The 27,017-nt window shown below is 43.2% G+C and overlaps 1 protein-coding gene across 6 annotated transcripts in view; it reads right to left on the reverse strand.

Annotated features, from left to right (window-relative positions):
• The window catches only part of LMO7 (LIM domain 7), a 230,389-nt gene that overhangs the window by 192,981 nt on the left and 10,391 nt on the right, over window positions 1-27,017 (reverse strand). For all 6 annotated transcript variants that reach the window (XM_077297225.1, XM_077297229.1, XM_077297226.1 and 3 more), the window contains exon 2: window positions 22,278-22,352. In XM_077297225.1, the coding sequence (XP_077153340.1) occupies window positions 22,278-22,346 (69 nt within the window). In that variant the 5' untranslated portion in view covers window positions 22,347-22,352. The remainder of the gene's footprint in view (window positions 1-22,277; window positions 22,353-27,017) is intronic.

The following is a 27,017-nucleotide window of genomic DNA, read 5'->3' on the forward strand; positions in this document are numbered from 1 at the left end:
ACCCATTTCCAGACCCTTATGATGGAACTCCAGAATTTGACCTATAGGCACCCCCTCCCTGACTCCAAATTCTGAGGTAGCTAAAAATTTTCTCCAGTTCCTGGCATAGATCCTGGTCATGGCTACCTTCCTACTCTCTAGGAGAGTGGAAATCAAATTGGGTGAAAATCACTTATCCCTCAGTAACGACCTCTCAAATTCTATGCCGTCAGGTGAAGCCCCGCCACTTGTGGATGGTAGACTGGCCCCTGGGAGAGGAGATCTGGATGCTTCGGTAGCACCCACAGATAGGAGACCGACATGGTCCTTGGCCACGAGAACCATGCCCTCCTGGGCTAAAAGGGGGCAATCACTATCACTCTTCCCCTGTCCTCCCTGATCTCCCTCACCACTAGAGGTAACAGGGCTAAGGGGGGAAAGGCATAACCCAGATAGAAGTCCCACTTTATCAAGAAGGCATCTACCATCATTGGCTTCTCTCTGGGGTTGAGAGAACAGAATAGCCTCAGTTTTCTGTTCTTCCTGGTGGCAAAGAGTCTAGGTCTGGCTGACCCCACAACCGCGCAATCTGGTCTCTGCCTTAGTAGTCCATGAGCCGGGCCAGATATCGGTACCACCCGGAGTGACTAATTTTCTTTGGTATTTTTAGGTAGATGCATGTCTGTAGTTTATTTTTTGATATGATAGCCCTTACATATACGTAGCTTATTAACCCCTTCAGCCCTAGGCCTATTTGTACCCAAGTGCCTAAGCCAATCTGACCTGTGCCACTTCATGGGCTAATAACTTTGGAACGCTTTCACCTATCCAAGCCATTCTGAGATTGTTTTCTCGTGACATATTGTACTTCACGTCAGTGCTAAATGGGAGTCAATATATTTTACCTTTCTATATAAAAAAATGCTAAATATTCGGAAATTTTGGAAAAATCGGCAATTTTTTAACTTTGAAATTCTCTGCTTTTTACAAAAATACTGATACCCCCCATAATAGTTATTAATTTACACTCCCCACATGTTTACTTCATATTGGCATCATTTTGAAAATGAAACCTTATTGTTTTACGACGTAATAGGGCTTATAGTTTTATGCGCAATTTTTCACATTTACAGCAAAACCCACTTTTCAAAGGACCAAGTCACTTCTGAAGTCACTTTAAGGGGCTTACATAACAGAAACCACCCATAAATTACCCCATTTTGCAAACTACACCCCTCAAGCTGTTCAAAACTCATTTTTAAAAACTGTTAACCCTTTAGGTGTTCCACAGGAATTTTAGCAGAATGAAGGCGAAATTTCAAAATTTCATTTTTTTTCCAGATATTACATTGTAATCCAATTTTACCTGCAACCTAGCAAGGGTTAACGGCAAACCCAAACTTGGTTACCCTAATTCTGCAGTTTATAGAAACACCCCACATGTACTCGTAAACTAAAGTATGGGCACACAGCACAGCTCAACACGGAAGGAGCGCTATGTGGTTTTTGGGTGGCGGATTCACTGGAAGAAATCTAGGGGGCCATGTCACATTTGAAGGCTGCCTGAGGTACCCCCACAGTGGAAACCCCAAAAAGTGACCCTATTTTGGAAACTACACCCCCAAGGAATCTTTTAGGGGGTATAGTGACCACTTTGACCCAACCAGTGTTTCACAGTAGTTGGAAACACTTGGTTGAGAAAATGGAAAAAGTTTATCTTGAGACCCTCAGAAATGAACAACTCTCAGCATTCTGGATGTCATACTTGGACATGGTCGAGACCATGCTGGCCCTGGTTCGAGCTTCAAGAGAAGGCAACTGGATGCTTCACCTAGGAGCAATCCGACAGATGATACCATGGTGTTTTGCCTATGACAAGGTCAACTATGCCCGATACCTAACCTATTACTATGCCACAATGTCTCGGCTGCCCATAGAACACCCAGAGGTCCATGAATACTTCATGCAAGGTGGCTTTTCGGTCCAGATCGGTAGCAAGAATCCTTTTGGACGAATTCCTGTGGACCAGACCATTGAAGAGACAATCAACAAAGACACCCAGACACCAGGGGGCACAAAAGGCTTCAGCCTCAAAGTTGGAGCTGTTTCCAGGTTCTACCTGACATCAGAGTACCGCAGTATGTACTTGAGGCAGCTGAGGGCCCTGGTAGGCCAACAATATACTGACTTCAGCCATTCAGACCTACAGGTGTCTAGGATTAGAAGAGATGAAGCCGATGTCCAATCTTTCGTTCAACTGCTGGAGACAGGTTGGGTGAACCCCTTCAACAAAGAGCATAATGGTGAACTTATCAGTTTGTCAACAGCGACTGTAGCACCACCAGATGTAGCCAAAGACCTTCAAGGGGCATACAGTATAGGAGAGGATGCATATCAAACATTCAAGGATGAGCGTTTGGGTACCGATAAGCCAACTACATTGTTTCATGACAAGATGACGAAGAACAAACTTAAAACGTTCTCTAACATCCAAATGAAGACACGCAGACAAGGTCTTGGCAAGGAGGTAATTTTGAAGGCTGACAGAAACCTATTTGGCCAGATGATACTTGTAGCTGAGAACAGAAAGCTACAAATGAGTGATGTCTTGACTCATCCCCTGGGTCCATTGCCATGGGCACTTGCCAATGGTGATGGGTCTATCCGCAAGACCAACAAGGCTGCCCTCGCAAGGGAGTTGGAGAGGAATGCTCGTCCTGCAGAAGTGATCCCCGAGCCCTCTGCAACCATCATTGATGGGATGAGCCTGGTTCAGAAACTGAAGGGAAACAATGCAACATTTGGCCAGCTAGCAGGCACAGCAATGAGTCGCGCTATCCATGAGGGTGCTAAGAGCAAGCGCATTGATATTGTCTTTGACGTCTACAAGGAGACATCCATCAAAGATACAGAAAGAGTCAACAGATATGAAGGCACAGGGATCCATTTCAAGAACATTCAACATGGGCACAACATCCAGCAGTGGAAAAAGCTTCTAAGTAGTTCCTCCAACAAGGCAAGTCTCATAAAGTTTCTGGTAGAAGAATGGAAGGCGAAACACCACAGGGAGAAGCTTGAGGAGAAGGAGCTGTATGTCACATGTGAGCAGCTCTGCTTTAAGATCACCAAAGAACAGTGGGAAGAGGCTGCTGACCTTAAGTCAAATCAAGAAGAAGCAGACACACGCCTCCTTCTCCATGCTCTTCATGCAGCAGAATCTGGTTACAAGTCGGTCATCATCACTTCGGAGGATACTGATGTCATGGTCCTGTGTCTGGGCATGTGCCACAAAATCCCATCCCACCTGTTCCAGAAATGCGGTACACAGAACCGGACAAGATTCCTGGATATCACCACTCTGAGCCGAACATTGGGAGGCAGCGTATGTGATTCATTGATTGGTATGCATGCATTTACAGGCTGTGACACCGTCAGTGCATTCGCTGGCCGTGGGAAGATGACGACACTCAAGCAGTTGAAGATGAACAAGACATACCAGGATGCCTTTCAGGAAGTTGGTCGTTCATGGGAAGTGTCTACCGAACTTTTTGAGAAGTTACAGGAAATCACCTGCCACATGTACCTGCCAACTACCCAAACAACTGAGGTAAACAGGCTCCGTTATCAGCTGTTCTGTGCCAGACGTGGAGTGGTAGAGTCAAGTCAACTCCCTCCTTGCCAGGACTGCCTTTTCATGCATGCACTGCGTGCAAACTACCAGGCTGCGATCTGGAGGAGAAGTCTGCAGAGCCAGCCATGGGTTGCAAACCCAACAGACTGCGGTTGGATGATAGATAACGACGGAAAGCTTGTTGTCAAGTGGATGCAAGGGGCACCAGCACCAGAAGCTATTATACAGCTACTGTCCTGCAAGTGTGTGCGGTCATGTGAACTTCCTCAGTGTACTTGCCTCAGCAATGGCCTGAAGTGCACAGACATGTGCAGATTACAGACATGCCAGAACAAGGGTACTGAAGACGAGCCAGTAGAACAACAGTCAGATTCAGAGTCCGATGTTGAAGATATTATGGAGTAACATATATATATATATATATATATATATATATATATATATATATATATATATATATATATATATATATATATATATATATATATATATATATATATATATGCACATGACATGTTCAGTGTGTATTTACATAACTTGGATTAAATTTTGTTACAAATACTACATCTAGTCACTCCGGGTGGTACCGATATCGTCATATTTGGTTCTTGGCTCATGCTAAAATTCCTGTGGAACACCTAAAGGGTTAACAGTTTTTAAAAATGAGTTTTGAACAGCTTGAGGGGTGTAGTTTGCAAAATGGGGTAATTTATGGGTGGTTTCTGTTATGTAAGCCCCTTAAAGTGACTTCAGAAGTGACTTGGTCCTTTGAAAAGTGGGTTTTGCTGTAAATGTGAAAAATTGCGCATAAAACTATAAGCCCTATTACGTCGTAAAACAATAAGGTTTCATTTTCAAAATGATGCCAATATGAAGTAAACATGTGGGGAGTGTAAATTAATAACTATTATGGGGGGTATCAGTATTTTTGTAAAAAGCAGAGAATTTCAAAGTTAAAAAATTGCCGATTTTTCCAAAATTTCCGAATATTTAGCATTTTTTTATATAGAAAGGTAAAATATATTGACTCCCATTTAGCACTGACGTGAAGTACAATATGTCACGAGAAAACAATCTCAGAATGGCTTGGATAGGTGAAAGCGTTCCAAAGTTATTAGCCCATGAAGTGGCACAGGTCAGATTGGCTTAGGCACTTGGGTACAAATAGGCCTAGGGCTGAAGGGGTTAATAAGCTACGTATATGTAAGGGCTATCATATCAAAAAATAAACTACAGACATGCATCTACCTAAAAATACCAAAGAGAATTAGTCACTCCGCTTGGTACCGATATCGTCAAATTTGGTTCTTGGCTCATGGACTATAGTAGGTTGCGGTTTAAGAAGTCTGCCCTGATATTGTCCTTTCCTCTTATGTGCAGAGCCATCAAGGACAGAAAATGCTCCTCTGCTACTTGAAATAGTCGCTCTGCCACTTCCATTAGGGGTCTGGACAGAGTTCCATCTTGGTGGTTGATGTAGGCCACCACAACCTGATTGTTGGAGAGGATCCGGACGTGATTACCCTGCAGGTATATAAGGAGCCCCTTAACTACCAGTTCTATTGCTGTCAGCTCCTACAGGTTAGATGAACTCTGTCGCCCCCATAGCCCCTGGACTATGAAGTCCCCCATATATGCCCCCAACCTGTAGGGCTAGCGTCTGTGGTGATCACTGGGGTTATGAGATTTTCCCAGGGAACACCCCTGGACAGGTTATCCGTGTCTAACCACCACCCCAGGAAATGAATAGCAGAAGGGGACAAGGTCATGAAGGGGTTAAGTACCCCCCTAAGGAACCTATTATTAACTAACACCTCCCATTGTAAGGCTTGTGTATTGAACTGCGCCCACCAGACTGCTGGTATGCATGAGGTTAACGAACCCAACAGGGACATAGCCCTCCTAAGGGACATAGAGGGATTGTTTGATGCTCTCAACATTTGGTGCCGAAGGCGATCCAATTTATCAGGTGGAAGATGACATTCCTGTTTCTCTGAGGCTATGTGCACACATTGCGGATTTTGCTGCGGATCAGCAGCGGATTTGACGCTGAGGATCTGCAGCTGTTTTCCATGCATTGTACAGTACCATGTAAACGTATGGAAAACAAAATCCGCAGTGCACATGCTGTGGAAAAAAACGAGCAGAAACACAGTCGTGTTTTTTCCGCAGCATGTCAATTCCTTGTGTGGATTCCGCAGTGGTTTACACCGGCTCCTCAATAGGAATCCGCAGGTGTAAAACCGCAGGTGGAATCCGCACAAAAAAATGCGGTAAATCCGTGGGTAATCCGCAGTGCGGTTTACCTGCGGATTTTGCAAAAACAGTGCGAAAAATCCGCACACCATTCCACAACGTGTGCACATAGCCTGAATCCAGAATGAGCCCCAGGAACTGCTGCACCTTTAAGGGTTGTAATCGAGATTTTTTCAACGTTCAGTAGCCACCCCAAGCATTACAGAGTGGACATTGTCCTCTCTACCTGAACTGAGCAATGATCTGCTGACCTGCCCACAATAAGAAAAATCACCCAGGTAGGCAATATTCAGGCCGTTTGTTTCACGCAAGTGGGCCATCCTTTAAGGCAGGGGTTTCAAACTGCATTCCTCGAGGGCCGCAAACCATAAGCGTTTTCAAGATTTCCTTAGCACTGCACAAGGTGCTGTAATCATTATGTGTGTAGGTGATTAAATGATCACCTGTGCAGTAGAAGGAAATCCTGAAAACATGACCTGTTTGCAACCCTTGAGGAATGCAGTTTGAGACCTCTGCTGTAAGGCACGCCTCCCCCCGGATATCCGGGTCAGCAGGTCCTGGCCTGGCGCCTTTTCCTTCCCCCAGCAATGGTCACGCCCCTAGTGCAACATGACTGCCTCAGAGTCCCCCTGAAGACCCCAGACCGCCTGCACTGAATCCGGGTGCCCCCACCCCCCAGACACCGGCCACAGCCCCACCACACGCGACCATCATCCAGCCAAGCCCGTTGACACCCAGGACGCGCCCCCAGGCTCAGCCCCCGACATGCCGCCATAGTGACCCCGTGTCACAGGGCCCGCCCAGGATGCATCACCAGCTGAGCCCCCGGACCGCCCCAGTCGCATCACAGGGCTCACCCCCTGATGCTGCTGGCACCTCAGGACACCACAGAACCAGCAGCACGCCGGGCGGCGCCACGCCGGAGACCACACAGAGCCTACAGGGCCATACTTACCTTCTACCGGCGCTGGCCCTCCAGAGTTAGTAATCCACTGGACACCACTCCACCTGACTTGCTCACTGACATGCCGTCCACCCTGTACCCACCATGGCGCTTCCAGGGACCTCGCACCGGCCGAGGAAGGGGACTCTCACTGCCTAAACCGACCAGCCGGGCCTAGGATCCATCAAATCTTCCTTCACAGGTACGTCTGTAGGAAAGGGTTCGCATCAGGCAAAGGAAACCAACTGATGCGTGGGAGAGGTGCCACCCTTTTATATCTGTAGGTTTCCTGTCCCTGAAGGGCGGATCCCCTCTCTTGTGGAGCGGTCATGGGAAACCTAATAAATTTGAATTTTTTTATTCTAAAAAATAAATGCAAATTATATATCGACTTAAATTTATCATCATGAAGTACAATGTGTCACAAAAAGGGAAAAAAAAAAAAAAATCTCACTGGCATGAGATTGAACAATTTTGCCAGGTCAGAACAGTGAAAACTGGCTTCGGAGGGAAAAAGGTTCAAGGGAAGGAGGTAGAAAATTTAGGCTGGAATCACAAACCGTTTTTGTAACCATTTATGATGCACTACCTATACAAAAAGTGGATAGAAACGAAAACTACCTTTTTAGATCCACTCCCACTCGTATTGTACAGTGATCGACTAAACAGTACCTGTTCAAATCTGGCTGTAAAATCTGCAGCACAGCAGTGTCATGTGTAAAATCTCCCTTATTCTATGTTCACACACTAAATGCCAAATTACAAAATGGCTTCAGATATTCTTCCAGTAAGCTTACCTTTGAATTTAGAGAGAAAAAAAAAACAAAAAAAACCAAAAAAAAAACCACCTATGGTGCTTTTTTTTCTAGCATGGACAAAAGCCATCATGTCAATTCTTTATTATTATAAATTCCACGGCGATGTACGGACAACATCGCTGTTCCCATTAGGACTCACAATCTAAATCCTAATTCAGTATGTCTTTGGAGGGAGGAAAAACTGGAGAACCCGGAGGAAACTCACACAAAAATGGGGAGAGCATACAAACTCCTTGCAGATATTTGGTCGGTCACTGAACAGAAGCAGGGGAGGGGGGGGGGAAATCAAAAATATCCCTAAAAACTAACAGTTCAAATGATACAAGATATTTTTACCTTCTAAGGGTATGTTCCCACGGTCAGGAACTAGCAGCGCTTTGGAAACAGCACATGTCTGCTCCATCCAAAGCAATGCCGGCTTTTGAACGCAAGTGATTCCGCATGTGTTCATTGAACTGTTCGGAATCACCGCGTCCAATACATTGGACGGGAAATTTATCTTGTGGAGGACTGAGCGTCTCCGCAAGATAAATTGACATGCTGCAGTCTTGAAAGACGAGCCGCATATCAGTCTCTGCAGAGAAACCAGAGGCGTCCCTGCACGCATAGTGGGCATGGGATTTCTTGAAATCCCATCCACTATGCTGTAACATCTGGATGCTGCAGGTTGGATGCAGCATCCAACCCGCAGCATTTCCTGACCGTGGGAACATACCCTCATACCGTCCAATAACTACCGGAATTTGCCTGAAATATCATGTATCATACACAAATATTACATGTTTTTCACAACGCATGCAAAAATATAACCTTATAGGACTCAGTCGTTCCCCAGATTTTTCCCTTTGTAATGAATATAAAGGATGGCATGCGTAATGTGCTTACAGGAGCTCTGTGGGGGGGCATGTTTCACATGGTGGAATGCCATTCCAGGAGGCTTTCAAGTCTGAAAGCTGTAAATGATTAGCTTCTTTTATAAGACATTATTTCAGATATGCCACTTGACTAAAAGAAAAAAATAACTAAACAAGATGACTAGTAACACCTAACACACCGTTGGGGTCATTGGCTAATAGTGTTCTTTTTGTAGGATATTAGTTTTTGAAATAATGCTACCAAAAATGAGAAATCCAAAATAAAACCATAGCGGACTTCTCTGATTTATTGTGGACAATTGAACACCACGAGATGATACATAGTCTAAGGCTACGTTCCCACGATCAGGAAGTAGCAGCGTTTTGGATGCAGCATATTTTCAGTGTCCAAACCACATTCTGTTCATGTAGGTAAATCTCCATGTGTTCACTGAACAGTGCGGATTTACAACATCAAAATACATTCTATTGTGGAAATTTATAGAGTCTAGCGTCTCCGCGAAATGGACATGCTGCGGTCTTGAAAGATGCGCCACATGTCAGTTCCTGCGGGTGATTTGCAGGTGCACATAGATGCACAGTGGATGTCTAGAAATCCCATCCACTATGCTGTAACATTTAGCTGCTGCGTTTTTGACGCTGCATAAATATTCAGCGTCAAAACCGCAGCAAATCTTGAATGTGGGAACGTACCCTAAAGCCTCATGCAGACATCACTGACCATATGTGAAAAAAATACTGACCACCAATTTCTATCAGTGTGCTGGATCAGATTTCATTAATTTTTTGCCATCAGTGTTACATCAGTTTTACTTGTATGGAAAAACAAATAGAAAAAACACAAAATACGGGTAACACTAAAATGCAACTGGGACGGCCCCCAAATGCTGTCTGAGCTTTTCACAGAACTACAGACTTGAATGGGCGAGATTGATCTGTGAATAGGATTAAAAAAAAAAAAAAACAAAAACATGGTTTTTGCAGATCCAATGTCCCACGGGGAAAATAAAACAGTATGTATGAAAAAGGATGTAAATACAAGGATCACCAGGAAAATATAAATAATTTAAGAAGGAGGCAAAACAAAATATTAACCCCTGTGGCGCTCACAGCAATCCGGCATCAACAACCATAGAGGTCACAAGGAGACCTCTGGTTGACATGCCGACACACTGATGACCCTCGATCATGTGACGGGGTCACCGATGCATGCATTTCCGGACAGAAGCGCTTGTTACATGCCGCTGTCAGAGTTTGACAGTGGCATTTAACTAGTTAATAGGCATGGGTGGATCACGATTCCACCCTTGCCTATTGCGGGCACATGACAGCTGTTGAAAACAGCTGACATGTCCCGGCTTTGAGGTGGCTCACTGCCGGAGCCCACATCAAAGCAGGGAATACCTGCCATCGGCGTAATAGTACGTCTGATGGCAGTAAGGGGTTAAAAAAAAACAAAAAAAACCACAAATGGTTGATACAAATCTATCAGACCATAGCACTAGTGCTAAGTCCAATCCAAAAATCTGCAAGCTATTAAATTGATAACCAAAGAGATGCCTAAAAAATTACATGTGCGAAAGTGCAAATGGCAATGTACTGCTGAGGGGAATACACTACAGTAACTCCTGTCATAAGAGCTATACATGCTGTAAGGTGAATAATAAATATGGATACAATAGTCTATATGAAATATACATCGACCTTAATTACAATAGGTTGCACAAGACAAATATAAATCCTAACAAAAGGAAACGGATAGTAAAGTGCATGTGCTATATGGTTGAGCATGTATCGTCAATATAATCAAAAGCACCAAAAAAAATATATCAAATGTATAACCCCGTATAATGACAAAACAAACAAAAAAAGAGCATATACTGGCACAAAAGTGAAAAGTCTGTATATCTACTCTACACAAAACAGATATTGATATATGCACAAGAGTTAAGAATATTAAGGCTAAATGGTAACCAGTAGGCTGTACAGACAAGGACAGGGAAACCCCACGCATATCGCCACTCAAGAATGATGTGGCCTCATCAGGGGTGATGGCGTAGCTGAATGGCCCGTTTGGTCATATATAATCTAATTAAATGAATTTGTTCCCACCGTGGAAGACTTATCAGAATCGTATATTGTGCATTCAATAGATTGTTGACAATTAGTGCTTACGTGCATCGGAAGTAGACATCCATAATGGAATGCACGGCTTAACCTGGAATTAGATATTCGATGCAACAGGAAAGTAAAAAAAATGCATGAAAGGAGTGTATGACCAGCGTAGGAGCAGAAGCTTGGAAGGTTTTAAGCTTTAGTCCATCTGTAATAGCTACTGTCGCACTTGTGTACTGCCCAGTAGGTTTTCACATTAGATACTCAGGACATATGAATATGAATGAAATTAAGTTAAAGAAGTTAGGTTTATTCATCAAAAACACAGCAAAAATACATGGTTGCATTTTTTGCACTCATTGCTTTCTGTGGGTGAAAAACGTGTTGCAAAAACGCTGTGTGAATTGAGCTGTTGCAGATTTCAAAAACGCTCCAGTTTTCCAATTAAGTCTGGATATAAAATTTAAAAAAAACAAGTGTGTGTGCATGAGATTTCTGAAGTCATATTTTCTGGTGCTGTTAAAAGCAACTTTTAGTTTACTAAAAAAAAAATAAAATAGCAAAAAAAAAAAAAACACCACATCGTGAACATAGTTTAAGGTGTTCTGAAGAGAAAGATACTTCTGTCAACCCATGGGCATCCTGTGATGTGCCAATGTGTTACCATAGAAGTGGATTCCCAACAAAGGCACTCAGGTAAAATAATCAGTGTCCACTTGCCAAGCCAAAATAATGAAGGTGGACAAGGGAGCAATCCATATAGCACGGATAGGGGAAAAGTCACACTCTGATACACAGGTTTGATATATCATAAATTATGTTTTTGTTCTAAAGTACTAAATTCTAAAAAATAAAACTACATATTTGGTAACTCGCTATTTTATTTATAAAACAGCAATAAGAAAAAAAATGGAATAAGCAATGGCGGAACGGTTTTTCTTAAAAATAAACAAAAAGTCTGTGGATCAGAGACAACTGTTTTGGAACAATTGTATATATTTTCTGCCATTATGAATCACATAAAATCAGTTTTGAATGACCAGCATATAATAAATGTAAAAATTAATAATTGTACACAGCACCTGCCCTCAGGTCCAACCAATCTTTTCAACTGTTTCAATCAACATAATATGTAACATCTCATTGCCATCAAAGGATAAAATATTCTGTTCTCATAGTCCAGGACTGTACTGCAGGTGATGCCTGTACTCCATGTCTGGACTAGGAGAGTCCGACATATTGTGGTTACATGTACAGGAGAAATTAGGAGACATTAACAAAATAAGAATAAATGCAGAATCCCATCGCCCCCATGTCGCATGGGATCGCAACCATCAAGACCTCCTCAATCTGACACAGTGTTAGAGAAAGGCCTCATTCACACATCTGTGTTTAAGCATGTACATGAGAAAAAAATTATACCGTCAGTGTGTCATCAGTGTATGATCCCTGTGTCCATTTTTACCACCAGTGTGTGATCAGTATTATTCATGGATGGATAAATTCCAAGGCTTCTCCTATCCTCTGCACTTTTAAATACGGAAAGCACATGGATGCCATCCAAGTGCCATTTCCGTGTTTCCCAGACCCATAGACTCGTTTTGGCACTTTTAATCCACGATACTGGCAAAAAACAGATATCTCTCCATGAGTTTTTCATGGATACATGGTGAACAGAGATTTGAACAGTCCCATATACTAAAATGGGTACGTGTTATATCCGTCAACAACACAGAACACGTACGTGCAACAAGTGATGTCTGAATCAGGTGGACAATGAAGAAATGAGGAGAGTTCCTTGGAGTCACTTCTATCATAACCATGTCCAAAACAATGTGCACTGTAGACTATATTTCTGCAATGTTTCATAAATGATTGTGGAACAAAGTAGAGCAAAGTGTATGCATGAGGAATGGGATCACCACAACAATCCCATTCCTCATGCACACACTTTGCTCTACTTTGTTCCATTGTTGTGTAGTATGCAGTTGGTGATCCCCTTAAATGGTAGATTTCTATAGATGGTGCCCGCTCAGCAGTGGTGTTTCATAAATGATTAACGCTGCATTAATAAGATTTTTCATAATCTTTTATTACATACAAAATAGCAGAATTAAACTTTGAGAGCTTACAACAGATCAGATACAAATAGAAACAGAAGTGATGTAGGTTACAAGCTCATTTTCTAGGACTGCTATTTGATGCAACCTTTAGAGCTACAAACAACTACGCTCTTAGGAAGCAATAAAAATTCTATTTCTGTAGGTCAAATATCAAACTGTAATAGATCTTCATGTGCGAAACATCAGATCAGAATAGAAATTCCCTGATAACCCGGAGTCTTGCAAGACAATAAGCAGAAGTAGTTACAAGCAATTGGGAGATAAGCTACCGTACGTTAATACGTTGCGTCCACTTTGTGGTTTTATTTTTTTTGCAATCGATGTAAAATTATGTTTTTTGCAGTAATTCTGGTTTAAAAAAAACAATCTGTTTGAAACTTGTGAACGCTGACTTAGTAGATAGTGATAACTAGAGATGGGCGGACCCTTGGATGTTCAGGTCCAACCAAATAGTTAAAAAAAAAAGTTCGGAACAGTACCAGGCCCCAAACCCAATTCACTTGAAAGGGGTGCCCGAACATCCAGTGTTGCAAACCTGTTGTATGCATGAGAGAACGGCAAGCACTTCTTCTGATCGGCGGTAAAAATCATTACCGCCGGTCAGACAGCTGCAGTTCCCACTCTGTTAAATGACAGCGTGAGCCCGCAGCTGTGATCAGAGGTAAAATATTTACCTCCGGTCACTGGCATCAGCTGATGGGACTACTACTCCCATCAGCCGATACCTGCTGCTGCTAATAGTGAATTCAGGCGGCGGCAAATGAGATTATTCATCATCCGGCGCCTGCGCTCCAAATAATATATGCATTAAAAAAAAAAAAAAAAAAAAAAAAAAACTGTTGTGGGTTCCCCTGTATAACCAGCCAAGCAAAACTGACAGCTGGTGGCTGGTATTCTCAAACTAATAAGGGGCCATGGATATTCGCCCCCCCCCCCCCCCCCCCCAGTCTAAAAATAGCAGCCAACAGCCATCCAGAAACGGTACATCTATTATTAATTCTGGTGCTTTGCCAGTCTTTCCTCACTTGCCCTGTAGCAGTAGCAGGTGGGATAATATTTGTTGGGTTGATGTCATCTTTGTATTGTCCGGTGAAATCAAGCCCACAGCTTATTAATGGAGAGGCGTCTATAAGGCTATGCGCACATGTTGCGGATTTTGCTGTGGATCTGCAGTGGATTTGACGCTGTGGATCTGCAGCTGTTTTCCACGCGTTGTACAGTACCATGTAAACGTATGGAAAACAAAATCCGCAGTGCACATGCTGCAGAAAAAAAAAAATGCGCGGAAACGCAGCGTTGTCTTTTCCGCAGCATGTCAATTCTTTGTGCGGATTCCACAGCGGTTTACATCTGCTCCTCAATAGGAATCCGTAGGTGTAAAACCGCAGGTGGAATCCACACAAAAACCGTGGTAAATCCGTGGGTAATCCGCAGTGTGGTTTACCTATGGATGTTGCAAAAACAGTGCGGGAAAATCCGCACACCCATCCGCAACATTTGCACATAGCCTAAGACACATATCCATTACTAATCCTATAGTTATTTTGTCAATAAACACACAGCAAGAATAAAGTCCTGTATTTGAAATAAAAAACACATTTCCCTTTTTTTATTTAACCCCTTCGAGACAGACAATTTTGTGCTTCAAGACCAGACCAATTTTTACAATTCTGATCACTGTCAATTTATGAGGTTATAGCTCTGGAACGCTTCAATGGATCCTACAAATTTTGCAATTTTAAAACTTTAGTGCCCTTAAATCAGAGAGTCATATCGCACAAAGTAGTTCATAAGTAACATTTCCCACATGTCTACGTTACATCAGCACAATTTTGGAAACAATTTTTTTTCGTTAGGACGTTATAAGGGTTAAAATTTGACCAGTACCGCAATTTCTCATTTTTCCAACAAATTGTTACAAAACTTTTTTTTTTTTTTTTTTTTTTTTTTAAGGGACCACTTCACATTTGAAGTGAGTTGTTTTTTTTTTGTTTTTTTTTGGGGGGGGGTCAATATAACAGAAAATACCCAAAAGTGACAACATTCTAAAAACTGCACCCCCCAATAAACCACATTCAAGTAGTTTATTAAATCTTTAGGTGCTTTAGGAGAACTAATGCAATGTGGGAGGGAAAAAAAAAAAATGAACATTTTACTTTTTTCACAAAAAAAAAAATTACTTTGAAACCAAAAAATGGCCCACAAAATTTGTTGTGCAATTTCTTCTGAGTATGCCGATACCCTGTATGTGGGGAAAATCCACAGTTTGGGTGCATGGCAGGGCTCAGAATGGAGGGAGCACCGTTTGACTTTTTGAATGCAAAATTGGCTGGAATCAATGGTGGGCGCCATGTCGTGTTTGGAGACCCCCTGACGTACCTAAACAGTGGAAACCCCCAATTCTAACTCCAACCCGACACACCCCTGACCCCAACCACAACCCCAACCCTAATCCTAATGAAAAAAAATTTAAAAAGTCACATTTCCCATTTATTTTTCTATCCTCTTATATGATCTAGCACATTAGAGGAGAGAGAGAAATGGGGTCCCCTGTTACCTCAAGCACCTAATGCATCCTTCGGTCCTGTACCCGGGCATCTTCCGGGAAGAAAATGGCGGGCGCATGCAGAGATCTGCCAGCCGGCACAAATAGGAGATTTTTGCTATTGGTTCATTTGGATCACTGTGATAGGGTCTATTACAGTGATCAAAATAAAAAAAATAAAAAAAATAGTAAATCAAACCCCCCTTTATCACCCCCTTAGTTAGGTAAAAATAATAAAATAAAGAATTTTTTTTTTTTTTTGCAGTTGCCGTTATTCCGTGAACAACAGTGATCACAAGATTGGGGACGGTAAAAACCGACTCGAATCATGTTCTCCGGGGTCTCAGCTACCCCCGGTAGCAGAGACCCCGGAGATTTTCAAACGCTGGGGGGGGGCGTTATAACCTTATTTCTCAGCACCATTAAAAAGCAGCGCTGAGGAATAAGTACCCTTAACTGCTGCCGTTAAAAGGCATATCAGCGGTCCTTAAGGGGTTAAAAATGACAACAGTTATAATCACCTAATACCCATTCCATTGAAGTCCTCGTCTAACGTAATAATAAGACAAAAATAAACAACCATATCTCACCTGCCCATGGTTCTGTCCCACGCTGTAATCCATGTCTGGGGATTAGTTTTCAACCAGCATGGTGCCAAGATGCGACCATTCAGGCTGACAACAACTGACGAATGAGCTGAGGCGAGCGCAGCATCTGTGGCTAGCAGTGACATCATCAAGGTTACCAGGGGTGAACCTAGCCACACTGCTGCCTTAGGCTAACTTCAAAACGGCGCCCCCCCAAACACATTTACAGTCCAGCCCCCCTATAGGGCTCCCTTCTCATATACAGTCCCCCCATACATTACATGAGTGATAACTATTGCACATTCTACAATAGGTCATAAATCAGACAGTATAGTCCTCCAAACAGTATTATGAGCCCCATATATTGCTCTATACAGTATAATGAGCCCCACATGATGCTCCATACCGTATATTGGCCCCACATGATGCTCCGTACCGTATAATGGCCGCACATGATGCTCCGTACCGTATAATGGCCACACATAGTTACTCGTACACACGCGGCTCCGCTACGTACACCTCGTACACACACCGCTCCGCTCACCTCGCACACAGACGGCTCCGCTCCGTACACCTCGTACACACACCGCTCCGCTCACCTCGTACACACGGCTCCGCTCCGTACACCTCGTACACATTCAGCTCCGCTCCGTACACCTCGTACACACGGCTCTGCTACATCCACACTGTAAACCCCTCCTGATCCCACACATAAGGCAGTTTACCATGGTAACCAGCACAGCAGAGTCCTGCAATCCATGGAGGTCCCAATCATGTGACCCCTGACTCCTCCCCTCCTGTGACCTCATCACAGGTCCTGTGCGCACAGAGCAGCCAATATGTGGTGTGCTGCTCTGCGGGTGCAGGGATGACCGGCTGATATTGCACACCGTGGGTTGTGACTAACCTAAAAGTTAGGTTGTGAGCAGGGGCGCACGCACCGCACTAGTGACACTCAGCAAATGTCAGGGATTATGGAGAGTCGGCACCACGTGTTCTGACTGCCGCTCTGCCGCCCCCTGTCTTTCAGTGGTGACTGCCGCCTGAAGCAAAGGCCTCAACTTGCCTCATGATAGCGGCGCCCCTGAAGGTTACTGCAGGTCACTGAGGCGGAGTTCACAGCTGGCCCCTGAACTGCGGTGACCTTGGTGAGATCCCCGCTAGGCAGAACGACGGACAGGTGAAGGATATGGTTTTTATTTTTGTTTTATTACAGGAGAGGATGGCTTCATTGGAATGGGCGACGACGCGAGTATGGTTTAATTTAGAATCACTGAGTGTCATTCTTTCAATTAAGAGGACTTTACTCTGGCTGTGTGTTTATTTGCAATATAACTATAGGATTAGTAATGGATAGGTGTCTTATAGACGCCTCTCTATTGCTAAGCCATGGGATTGATGTCAAAGGACAATACAAAGGTGACATCAATCCCACAAATATGAACCCCCACTTGCCACTGCTATAGTGCAAGTGAGAAGAGTTGGGCAAAGCAACAGAATTGCCGCAGCTAATAGATGCACCTTTTCTGGGCGGCTGCAGGCTGTTATTTTTAGACTGTGAGGGCCAATATCAATGGCTCCTTACCAGCCTGAGAATACAAGCCCCAGCTATCTGCTTTAGAAAGGCTGGTTGTCAAAAGTATGCGGGGGACCCCACGTAATTTAAAATAAAAACCAACGTGGGGACCTTTCTATTCTTGATAAACAACCTTGCCAATGCTGACAGCTGAGGGTTTCAGCCTGTCAGTTTTGTCCGGCTGGTTATCAAAAATACAGGGGAACCCACGCCATCTTTTTGTTTTTGTAATTACTCATTAAGAGCGCAGGTGGCGGCTGATGAATATTCCCATCAGTCACATCTGCTCTAGCTGTCATTAGCAGCAGCAGGTATAGGCTGATGTAAACAGTAGTCCTATTAGCCCACGCCAGTGACCGGAAATAAATTGTATAACTCCGATCACAGCTGTGGGTTCACGCTGTCAATTGACAGCGTGGGAACCGCGACTGACCGGCGGTAATGATTTTACCGCCGATCAGAAGAAGTGTTTGACGCATTGTTATTCACATGACATCACGACAAACACCTGGTGTTCGGGGGGCAAACCCTAACAGTATCAGTAGGTGTTCGGCACGGACGCCAACTTTACCGTTCGGGTTCGCCCATCTCTAGTGATAACATTCAAACAGACTATGATGTACAAATCTTTGTATTGCCAGAATAGCTTTGAGCTGTCATGGCATGGACTCCACAAGTGCTCTGAAGTTGTCCTGGAGTATGTGACAAACAGATATTAGCAGAAAATCCTTTAACATCTGTGATTTGTGAGATGGGACCTCCATGGATGAAACTTCTTGCAGTACATCTCACAAATGATAGTTTGTAGAGAGACCTGAGAAATGTGCAAGCCACGTCAATATCTTGAAATCTTTGTAGTCACTTTTTGTAGGTGCCAGAAAGTGTAATCTTACTAGAAGAGGGCAATAGCATTAAGGAATACTGTTGTCAAAAATGTCTGGGCTTTGTCTGCAACATTTACATACAGTAGGAGATATGTGTCAAGGTATAATTCATGGTCCAGAGCGCCACACTGCCATCATCGACTTGCCCCTTCCCAAGGAGGACCCTGGCATCATTTCCCCAGCCATTTGTATGATGTAAAAGAAAACCTGATTTCATTATTGCGTGGTCTAGCTCAGATGCTCACATGTCCATTGAATGTGCTTTCAGAGGAGATCAGTCTCCGCTCTATGACCATTCTGTAGCTAAACAGAAAGCTGCAATTCACTACATGTTCTGACATCTTTTCATCAAAGCCAGCCGCAACTTTTTAGAAATGTATTCTCTAATAGCTCTTCAGTGTGATCAGGTCAGAAAGGCTAACATTTGCTCTGAACTGGCATAAATAAGCCTTGAACACCCTGACCCCATTAACATTTGCTCTGAACTGGCATAAATAAGCCTTGAACACCCTGACCCCATCACTGGCTGGTTATCGGTTTGTCCTTCCTCGGACCACATTTGGTAGAAGCTAAGTGAGAACACCACACAACTTGTCATTTTAGAGATGCTTTGACTTATTTTATCATCAAAACCTGGGCTTGTCCTTACACATTTTTTCCCACTTCTAACATGGCAACTTGAAGGACCGAATTTTTCCCAATATTTCTAATAATCCCCTGACATATCAATGTTCGGGAGTATGAACACTTGATTATTTTTACAGTCTTAATTTTATGGCTAATTACTATATACTCTTACGTACAGTATTTTTAACGGACAACACGGCTTTAATAAGAAGGCCCCTGATGGTAAACTTATGTTCAGGAGGATTCTTTCCACCTGTTATTGGAAGGTTACCGTATTATTTGGACTAAAAGATGCACTTTTTTCCTCCCAAAATGTGGAGAAAAACGGGGAGTGCATCTTATAGTCCAGATGTACGGGCTCTGGCTGTGGTGGGGGGAGCGGTTTTGGCGGAGCAGCGGGTCACAGGAGGCTGGAGCCGGCAGCTCTGGCTAACTCCTGTGCCCGCTGCTAAAGAGAAATGAATATGCACTGCATTCCATTCCCATGGGCATGGAGGGCAATGAATATTCATTTCTTTCTGGCATCCTGGTATGATAATAATAATCTTTATTTTTATATAGCGCTAACATATTCCACAGCGCTTTCTCAGTTTGAACACATTATCATCCCTGTCCCAGATGGGGCTCACAATCTAAATTCCCTATCAGTATGTCTTTGGAATGTGGGAGAAAACCGGAGTACCTGGAGGAAATCCACGCAAACACAGGGAGAACATAAAAACTCCTTACAGATGTTGTCCTTGGTGGGATTTGAACCCAGGACTACAGCGCTGCAAGGCTGCAGTGCTATCCACTGAGCCACCGTGCTACCCACTGATTGGCCCCATCCTGTTGCTGGTATGATTGATCCCATCAGAAAAGATTAAAAAAATAAAAACCATTACACTTACCTTCCTTCGCTCCCTCGCAGTGTCCTGCTCCGGTGCCAGCAGATGCCGGAATACTCACCGGACCGTTCATCGCAGAGAGTGGTGAGTATCCATTCCTCTTCAGTAGCCGGAGCCTTCCTGCTGCTGCCGGCAGTGACGTGTGCCGATACTTAAGAGAAACGAATATTCTGAATTTTAATTTCTCTTAAGTATCAGCACACATGACCGCCACAGCAGCAGGAAGTCGGTGGCTGACACTGCGCTACTTAAGAGATATGGATACTCACCACTCTCTGCAATGAACGGTCCCAATGAGTATTCCGGCAGCTGTGCTCTGCTTGTGAGCAGCGCATGACTTCCCTGCCATGCGCTGCTTACAAGCATTAAGCAGCTGCTGGCACCGGAGTAGGATGCTGTGACTGCGAGGGAGCGGGGGAAGGTAAGTGTAATGGTTTGGGATATTTTAATCTTTCCTGATGGGACCAGGCATACCAGGAACAGGATGGAGCCAATTATAAAAGAAAAAGGATGGGATCAGTCATACCAGGAACGGGATGGGGCCAACCAGGAACAGGATGGAGCCAATTATAAAAGAAAAAGGATGGGATCAGTCATATCAGGAACGGGATGGGGCCAATTATACCAGGAGTAAGGATGGGGCCCTGCATACATGAACGAGATGGAGACTCTGCATACCAGGATAGGGATGAGGGGGCCATGCATACCAGGATAGGGATGAGGGGGCCTTGCATACCAGGATAGGGATGAGGGGGCCATGCATACCAGGATAGGGATGAGGGGGCCTTGCATACCAGGATAGGGATGAGGGGGCCTTGCATACCGGGATAGGGATGAGGGGGGCATGCATACCGGGATAGGGATGAGGGGGGCATGCATACCGGGATAGGGATGAGGGGCCATGCATACCAGGATAGGGATGAGGGGGCCTTGCATACCAGGATAGGGATGAGGGGGCCTTGCATACCAGGATAGGGATGAGGGGGCCATGCATACCAGGATAGGGATGAGGGGGCCATGCATACCAGGATAGGGATGAGGGGGCCATGCATACCAGGATAGGGATGAGGGGGCCATGCATACCAGGATAGGGATGAGGGGGCCATGCATACCAGGATAGGGATGAGGGGGCCATGCATACCAGGATAGGGATGAGGGGGCCATGCATACCAGGATAGGGATGAGGGGGCCATGCATACCAGGATAGGGATGAGGGGGCCATGCATACCAGGATAGGGATGAGGGGGCCATGCATACCAGGATAGGGGATATTAAGTACAGAATTTACCATTTTTTTGCTTCAATTTTTTCTTCCTAATTTCCTCCTCTAAAACCTAGGTGTGTCTTATGGCCCAGTGCATCTTATAGTCTGAAAAATATGGCAATCACTTTCATTGAGAAATATATAGGCGTTGTATTCCCAACCATAGACTATTCTTCAGGAACGCTGCTCATACAAAAAAAAAAAGTTTTCCCAAGATAGACAAAACCTTTCTGTAAAATTGATATCAGTCCTGACTATAGTATTAGCCTAGACTTATGACTAATTTTATAAAATAAGGAAAGCATCAAGTCAGTATTTTCCGCCCAGGGGGCCCTGGTTAGGACATGCAGTAAAAACTTCCTAATTAGGAAGGCAATGACTTAAGATTTCCAACAACTGAGCAATTAATAAAAATAGTCAATGTGGAAGTTTTCAGAAAATCACTTCATGGTCCCGTCAGTTAAGTATAAGGAAAGCAAAACTAAAGAAGCATGGGAGCGTGCCATGTCCTATTTAAATAGTGTCTGCAGGGACTGAAGAGGCTGCAGTAACCTCCGCAAATATCATTTACAACACCCAATTGTCTGGAAAATCAAACATTCCAGCACTTCCTAATCCCAAACATGTGAGATCTTCACTTTACTTCTAATTCCATGTAACTAACCCTCAGACCACCATATGGAACAGCTCAGATCTACACAACTGATGGAAAAAAAAAATCACGCAATTAAGACATTTTATCTATTAGCTCCTATAATAAAAGCCCATCCATTGAGTTGTCGCGGCTAACAATAAAACATGAAAAAGCAGCTTTTATTCTGTACACGAAACTCCCCTCTATAGCATGAATACCTGCACACTAGCCTATTTAATTGCAAATTGATTTTCCCGTCTCGCCCCATCCCTCATTTCATTGTCTATACATTCTTCAGTAGCTGAGTAAACCCATTACATATAAACTTTACAGCTTTCTTTCCTTATTCAGTATTAGATCCAGCAGATTGTTTGCATTTCATGGCTGAGCCTTCATTCCTGAACTAGGAAATATGTACAAGTTTCACCATTTATCATACAATTGTGTAGCATGCCTCATTCCCTGACACAAAGCAGAGGACTATAGGAACGCAATGTCCCTGAAAGCAATTCTCACAGCGTATAGCATCTTACCTCAATCCATCTTTGTGCTTCGGAAAATGCCAAATCGCAGGACATTTCTGAATGCTCATTCCACTCCATGACAATCTAAGAAATAGAGAAATACAGTTTAAAAAAGGAGCAGACGATCGAGTTTTAGTTAGAATGGTCAAATAATCTGTCTGCAAATTTCTCAGATACTTTTGGGTAGCAAATCTCCATTTTTAAGATCTCTACTGTCTATCAGTGGAAATCATATATGAAAATAAGCACCAAAGCAACCAGTCATAAAATAATCTAAATTTTATTCATAAATATGTAGAAAAAACAAACAGAAAAAACTTAATAGGGATGTGACAAAAGTGAGCCAAAAAAAGATGGCAACTTAAATGAGACAGGTACCCTCAGATACATATAAGAAAAAATCTAGTTGCTCCAACTGGTATGTATACACATTATACCAAGAATTATACCAATCATTATAAAGTCCCAGAACAAACCAAGACCAGAACATAATAACCACAGAAAGGCTGTATGCCACAACTGTAAGAGGAGCAAGAAGAAAATTGTAAACTAAGATGACCTGTAAACATACCTGAGCGGTACCTGGAGCTCAAAGGTGCCACCGTCCCCAACGCGCGCTATGCCTTCTTCCGGGGGATGTCTATCAGTGGAAACATTCTTATTTTTCTATGCAGACCTATGCAACTTTATCACTTCTGACATAAGTCAGACTCAAACTGTATACTGTATATCCTAAGCAATCCTCAGAAATAAGCTTAGGTCCAAGCGCATCCTGATTCATCAAGGTGTTTGACAGTGAAATGTTTGCGCAACTTAAATAAAAATCAGTAAAAAAAAATGTGCAACTTTGCATTTTTATGCCAAGTTCTGCCTACTCCATCAATCTGGGCAGAGCTTAGGCAGGGTAGGGTGTGCGGAAGCCCACCCTGCAAATTCATCAAAATTTACGCCATTTTAGTGGCAAAAATTACACCAAAAACATACTCCTAGTTCTGTATGGAATAACATTTCAGGCGGAAACACATTGTACTTGTAAGATGTGACTAATTAATTACCAAGCATACAACTATTAATGAATTGGGTGCATCTTACTCTAGCAGTACCCAACACCAGGTCTAATTAAAAATCAGACCTATTGCGTTTTTAACCTTCAAGGAATTCGTCATCAAGTTAATATCCCTAAGGGTATGTGCACATGTTGCGGATTTCCTGCGGATCCGCAGCATTTTTTGCCTTGCAGAAACGCTGCAGATCCGCAAGTGATTTACAGTACAATGTAAATCAATGAGAAAAAAACCGCTGTGCTAATGGTGCGGATCTGCAGCGTTTTTCTACCCACTCCATTAGAGAAATCTGCAGGGTTAAAAAACGCAGTAAATCCGCAAAAAATCCGCAGTTAATCCACAGCAAATCCGCACCTGCGTTTTCTGCCAAGAGATGCAGAATCCGCACCAAAAATTCCTAAGCCTAATCCGCAACGTGTGCACATAGCCTAAAAGAACACATGGCTTTATAGTAAACTTGAACAAAAAGATTGTCAGAGCCCTGGTAGTATGTAACTGGTGGACGAGAGCCCTGTGAACCTCCTACAACCTCCAGGCATCCCTGGCGTCTTTTCTGATAAATAGTCCCGGCACGGTGTTATGCAGCAAAATGTGCTGGGCCTACAAGTTAGAAGAGGTGTTAGGGATGCCAGCAGTTCTGAGGAAGTTTGTAGGGCACTGATCCAGCGGCCACAGACTAAGCGATGTTGTGCTGGATCAGGATCCTGCAAACCTGTTTGCTCCACTCTACCATATAGATCCTGAAAATACCAGGTACCAAATACCTCTATGACCCCAAAGAAATGAGGCAGTACTGAGATATCTCATTCTGAATGTACATGCTAATGAAGTAGAAAGTGTTTTGGTGTGGAACAAAGATCATGATGAGTACATCAGTCTTCTTCACTGCCCCCTGCCAGGCACCACATACTGTACCTCTCCATGGTCAACAGCTCCACCGCTGATGCCTGTGGAGAGCCGAGATACCAACCAAGAAAAAGACGTTGCCACCGGGATGGGGAATAAGAAGAAAACTGATGCACTTGCTGAATATTGGAGCACCCCTAATATACTTTCAGTATCATTATCATATTTTCAGTGCAAGATTTCTCAGCACTGGAGCATGAATTTGGGGGAATAGAGGTATACATTATCTTCTATCTTCAAGACCTACATTGCCAGCATACATTTTAGGGAACCTAACCTCTGATTCATGCTACATGAACCATGGGCAGCATAGATCGGACACTGGCTGCATTATTGTAGTTGCATCTATTTTACCCTGAAATGTTGTGATGTTTATACACTTTGAAAAGACAGCTGGAAACTATGTGTATAGGCTAACTAGTCCGAGTCTGGCACTGGCAGCTTCTCCCTGACCCACTTCTCTAGAACGTTTGCCCCCCCCGCTCAGAAACAATGAATAAGGCGGGGGTCTCATGTCCCCATAGACCTCTTGTCTTTTAAAGGGTTAATTTAGCAAGGTTAAGGAGGGGTCAATTTTTTGTGGTGATTTTTATGTAAAGCGGCTTAAACCAGTTCTGGCTGCTTTTGCGCGCTCAGATTTGCGGGACCCTGATTGGTCAGCTGGTTTTTGGCGGTATTTTTGTGTAATATAAGCCCGGTTCCTGTCAGCACCTGGCACTGCGCTGGTGCTTGAAGAAAGAAGAGCCCACCCTTTCTCCTGTTATATTGGCATCACTATCCTGTTGTTTGGTTTTATTTGTAGGGTAAAAATCACCCTCCTTTGGGTGGATTTGGCTAATGGACTTTTAAAAAATATGGTCTTTTAAAAAATATGGTCTTTTAAAAAATATGGTCTTTAACTTAAGAAGTTTATTTATTTGGATTTTTAACTTATGAAGTTTATTTAATGGTATTTATTCAAGTTGTTTGTAACCCTAAATAAAACCTCACGGCCAAATTTTTATTCCATCATTAGAGGTGTCTTGTCATTTATTTTAGAATTAAGTGGGTCTTATGGGGACATGACAGGTCTACTCACACATAGGGAGAGAGCCGCCAGTCTATGGGTGCAGGGCTGGGTGACTCCTCTGTGGATCTTCCTCAGACTCTGGCTTTTCCAATTACGCACTGTATAATCTCAAACGCCACTATATTTCAGAGTAAAACATACATGACTGCAATAAAGCAGCCAGTAAGTGACATGTGCTGCCCGTGAGTAAAACAGCATGAATCTACTGTCAAGTTCAATTTAAAGAGATTTGACATCATATTACCAGCTATGGCACAAATATAGTTCATGAAAGGAGCAAACAGACAGACAAATCACTTTGCTTACAATTTTACTACACTAATTACTTAGTGATTAGACAAAGCAATTCTCAGGACCTAGACTACCTGGAGCTGAACACTGTAGCCAGTATCAACAAGGAGATAGCCATCAGGTAAGTGACTGTGCAGTTATCACCCAATCAACATGCATGTCATTTCTTTGAAGGGTGGAGGGGCGAGAAGCTGCAGGACACCTGCATACATTTTGGAAGGTATTCCTAATGTAGCAACAAACTTGCCAAACCTACTGCTGTGTATGTTTTGCTCACATAACACAATAGATATTTTCAAAACCTACTCGTACGTGTATTAACTGTATTTTTTCCACTAGCAGAATGTACTTTATATTTCAATAATTGTTCTTGTAGATCACTCCAATGTTGGGGGTAGCACGGTAAAATGCTTCCAAGTGCCATGCATCCTTAGTTACGAAGCTACATTTTCTATATCTGTGCCCCTTTATGTGCTAATAACTCTGGTATGGTCGAACATATGCTAGTGAGTGACAATATTTTTTGTGACACACTGTACTTTATGTTAGTAGTAAACTTAAGTCTTAAGAGCAGAACAGAGCTGGATCTTGGATAAGGCAGCGTTGGGAGAGTACCGTATATTACCAGACACACACACTACATGAAAATTAAACACAGATTTAGTTTAACAAAAAAAAAAAAAAAAAAAACTTACCAAATGTTAACATTATGCTGACAATTTTTCAATGATTTTGTTTTAAAGTTATGTCAAAGTTGAGCAGCAATTTTCCATTTTTTTAATTTACATTTTTTTTCTAGAAACTTAGGCTACGTTCACATTAGCGTTCTGCGCCGCAGCGTCGTGCGCCGCAGCGTCGCCGCATGCGTCATGTGCCCCTATATTTAACATGGGGGCGCATGGACATGCGTTACACTTGCGTTTTGCGACGCATGCGTCACTGCGGCGCACGCGTCATGGCGCAGAGGACGCAGCAAGTTGCATTTTTTGTGCGTACAAAATCAAGCAAAAAAAGGACGCATGCGTCGCAAAACGCAGCGTTGTGCATGCGGTGTTCCTGCGTTGTGCGTTGCGTCGCCGACGCTGCGGCGCACGACGCAAATGTGAACGTAGCCTTATTCTGTTTTGGAGCAATTTTCAGGGGCTCACATACAGAACAACCCACAAAATGTATAGCACTTTAAAAACAGCACCCCTCAAATTATTCAAAACTGCTGTTTGTTAACTCTTCATGTGCTTCACAAGAATTAACAAAATAGAATTTTCCACTAAAATGTTGCTAATGTTATAACAGGCCATCATAGTTGGCAGAACCTGAGGACATTATTTGGCCTCAGACTGCCACTAAAGTGGTTGTCCAGCACTTTTATATTGATGGCCTCTACTTTACTTATAAACAACAGTCATTAAGATCAGATCG

This window comes from Ranitomeya variabilis, chromosome 3 (genome assembly GCF_051348905.1).
Source record: "Ranitomeya variabilis isolate aRanVar5 chromosome 3, aRanVar5.hap1, whole genome shotgun sequence".
NCBI classification, from domain to species: Eukaryota; Metazoa; Chordata; class Amphibia; order Anura; family Dendrobatidae; genus Ranitomeya; species Ranitomeya variabilis.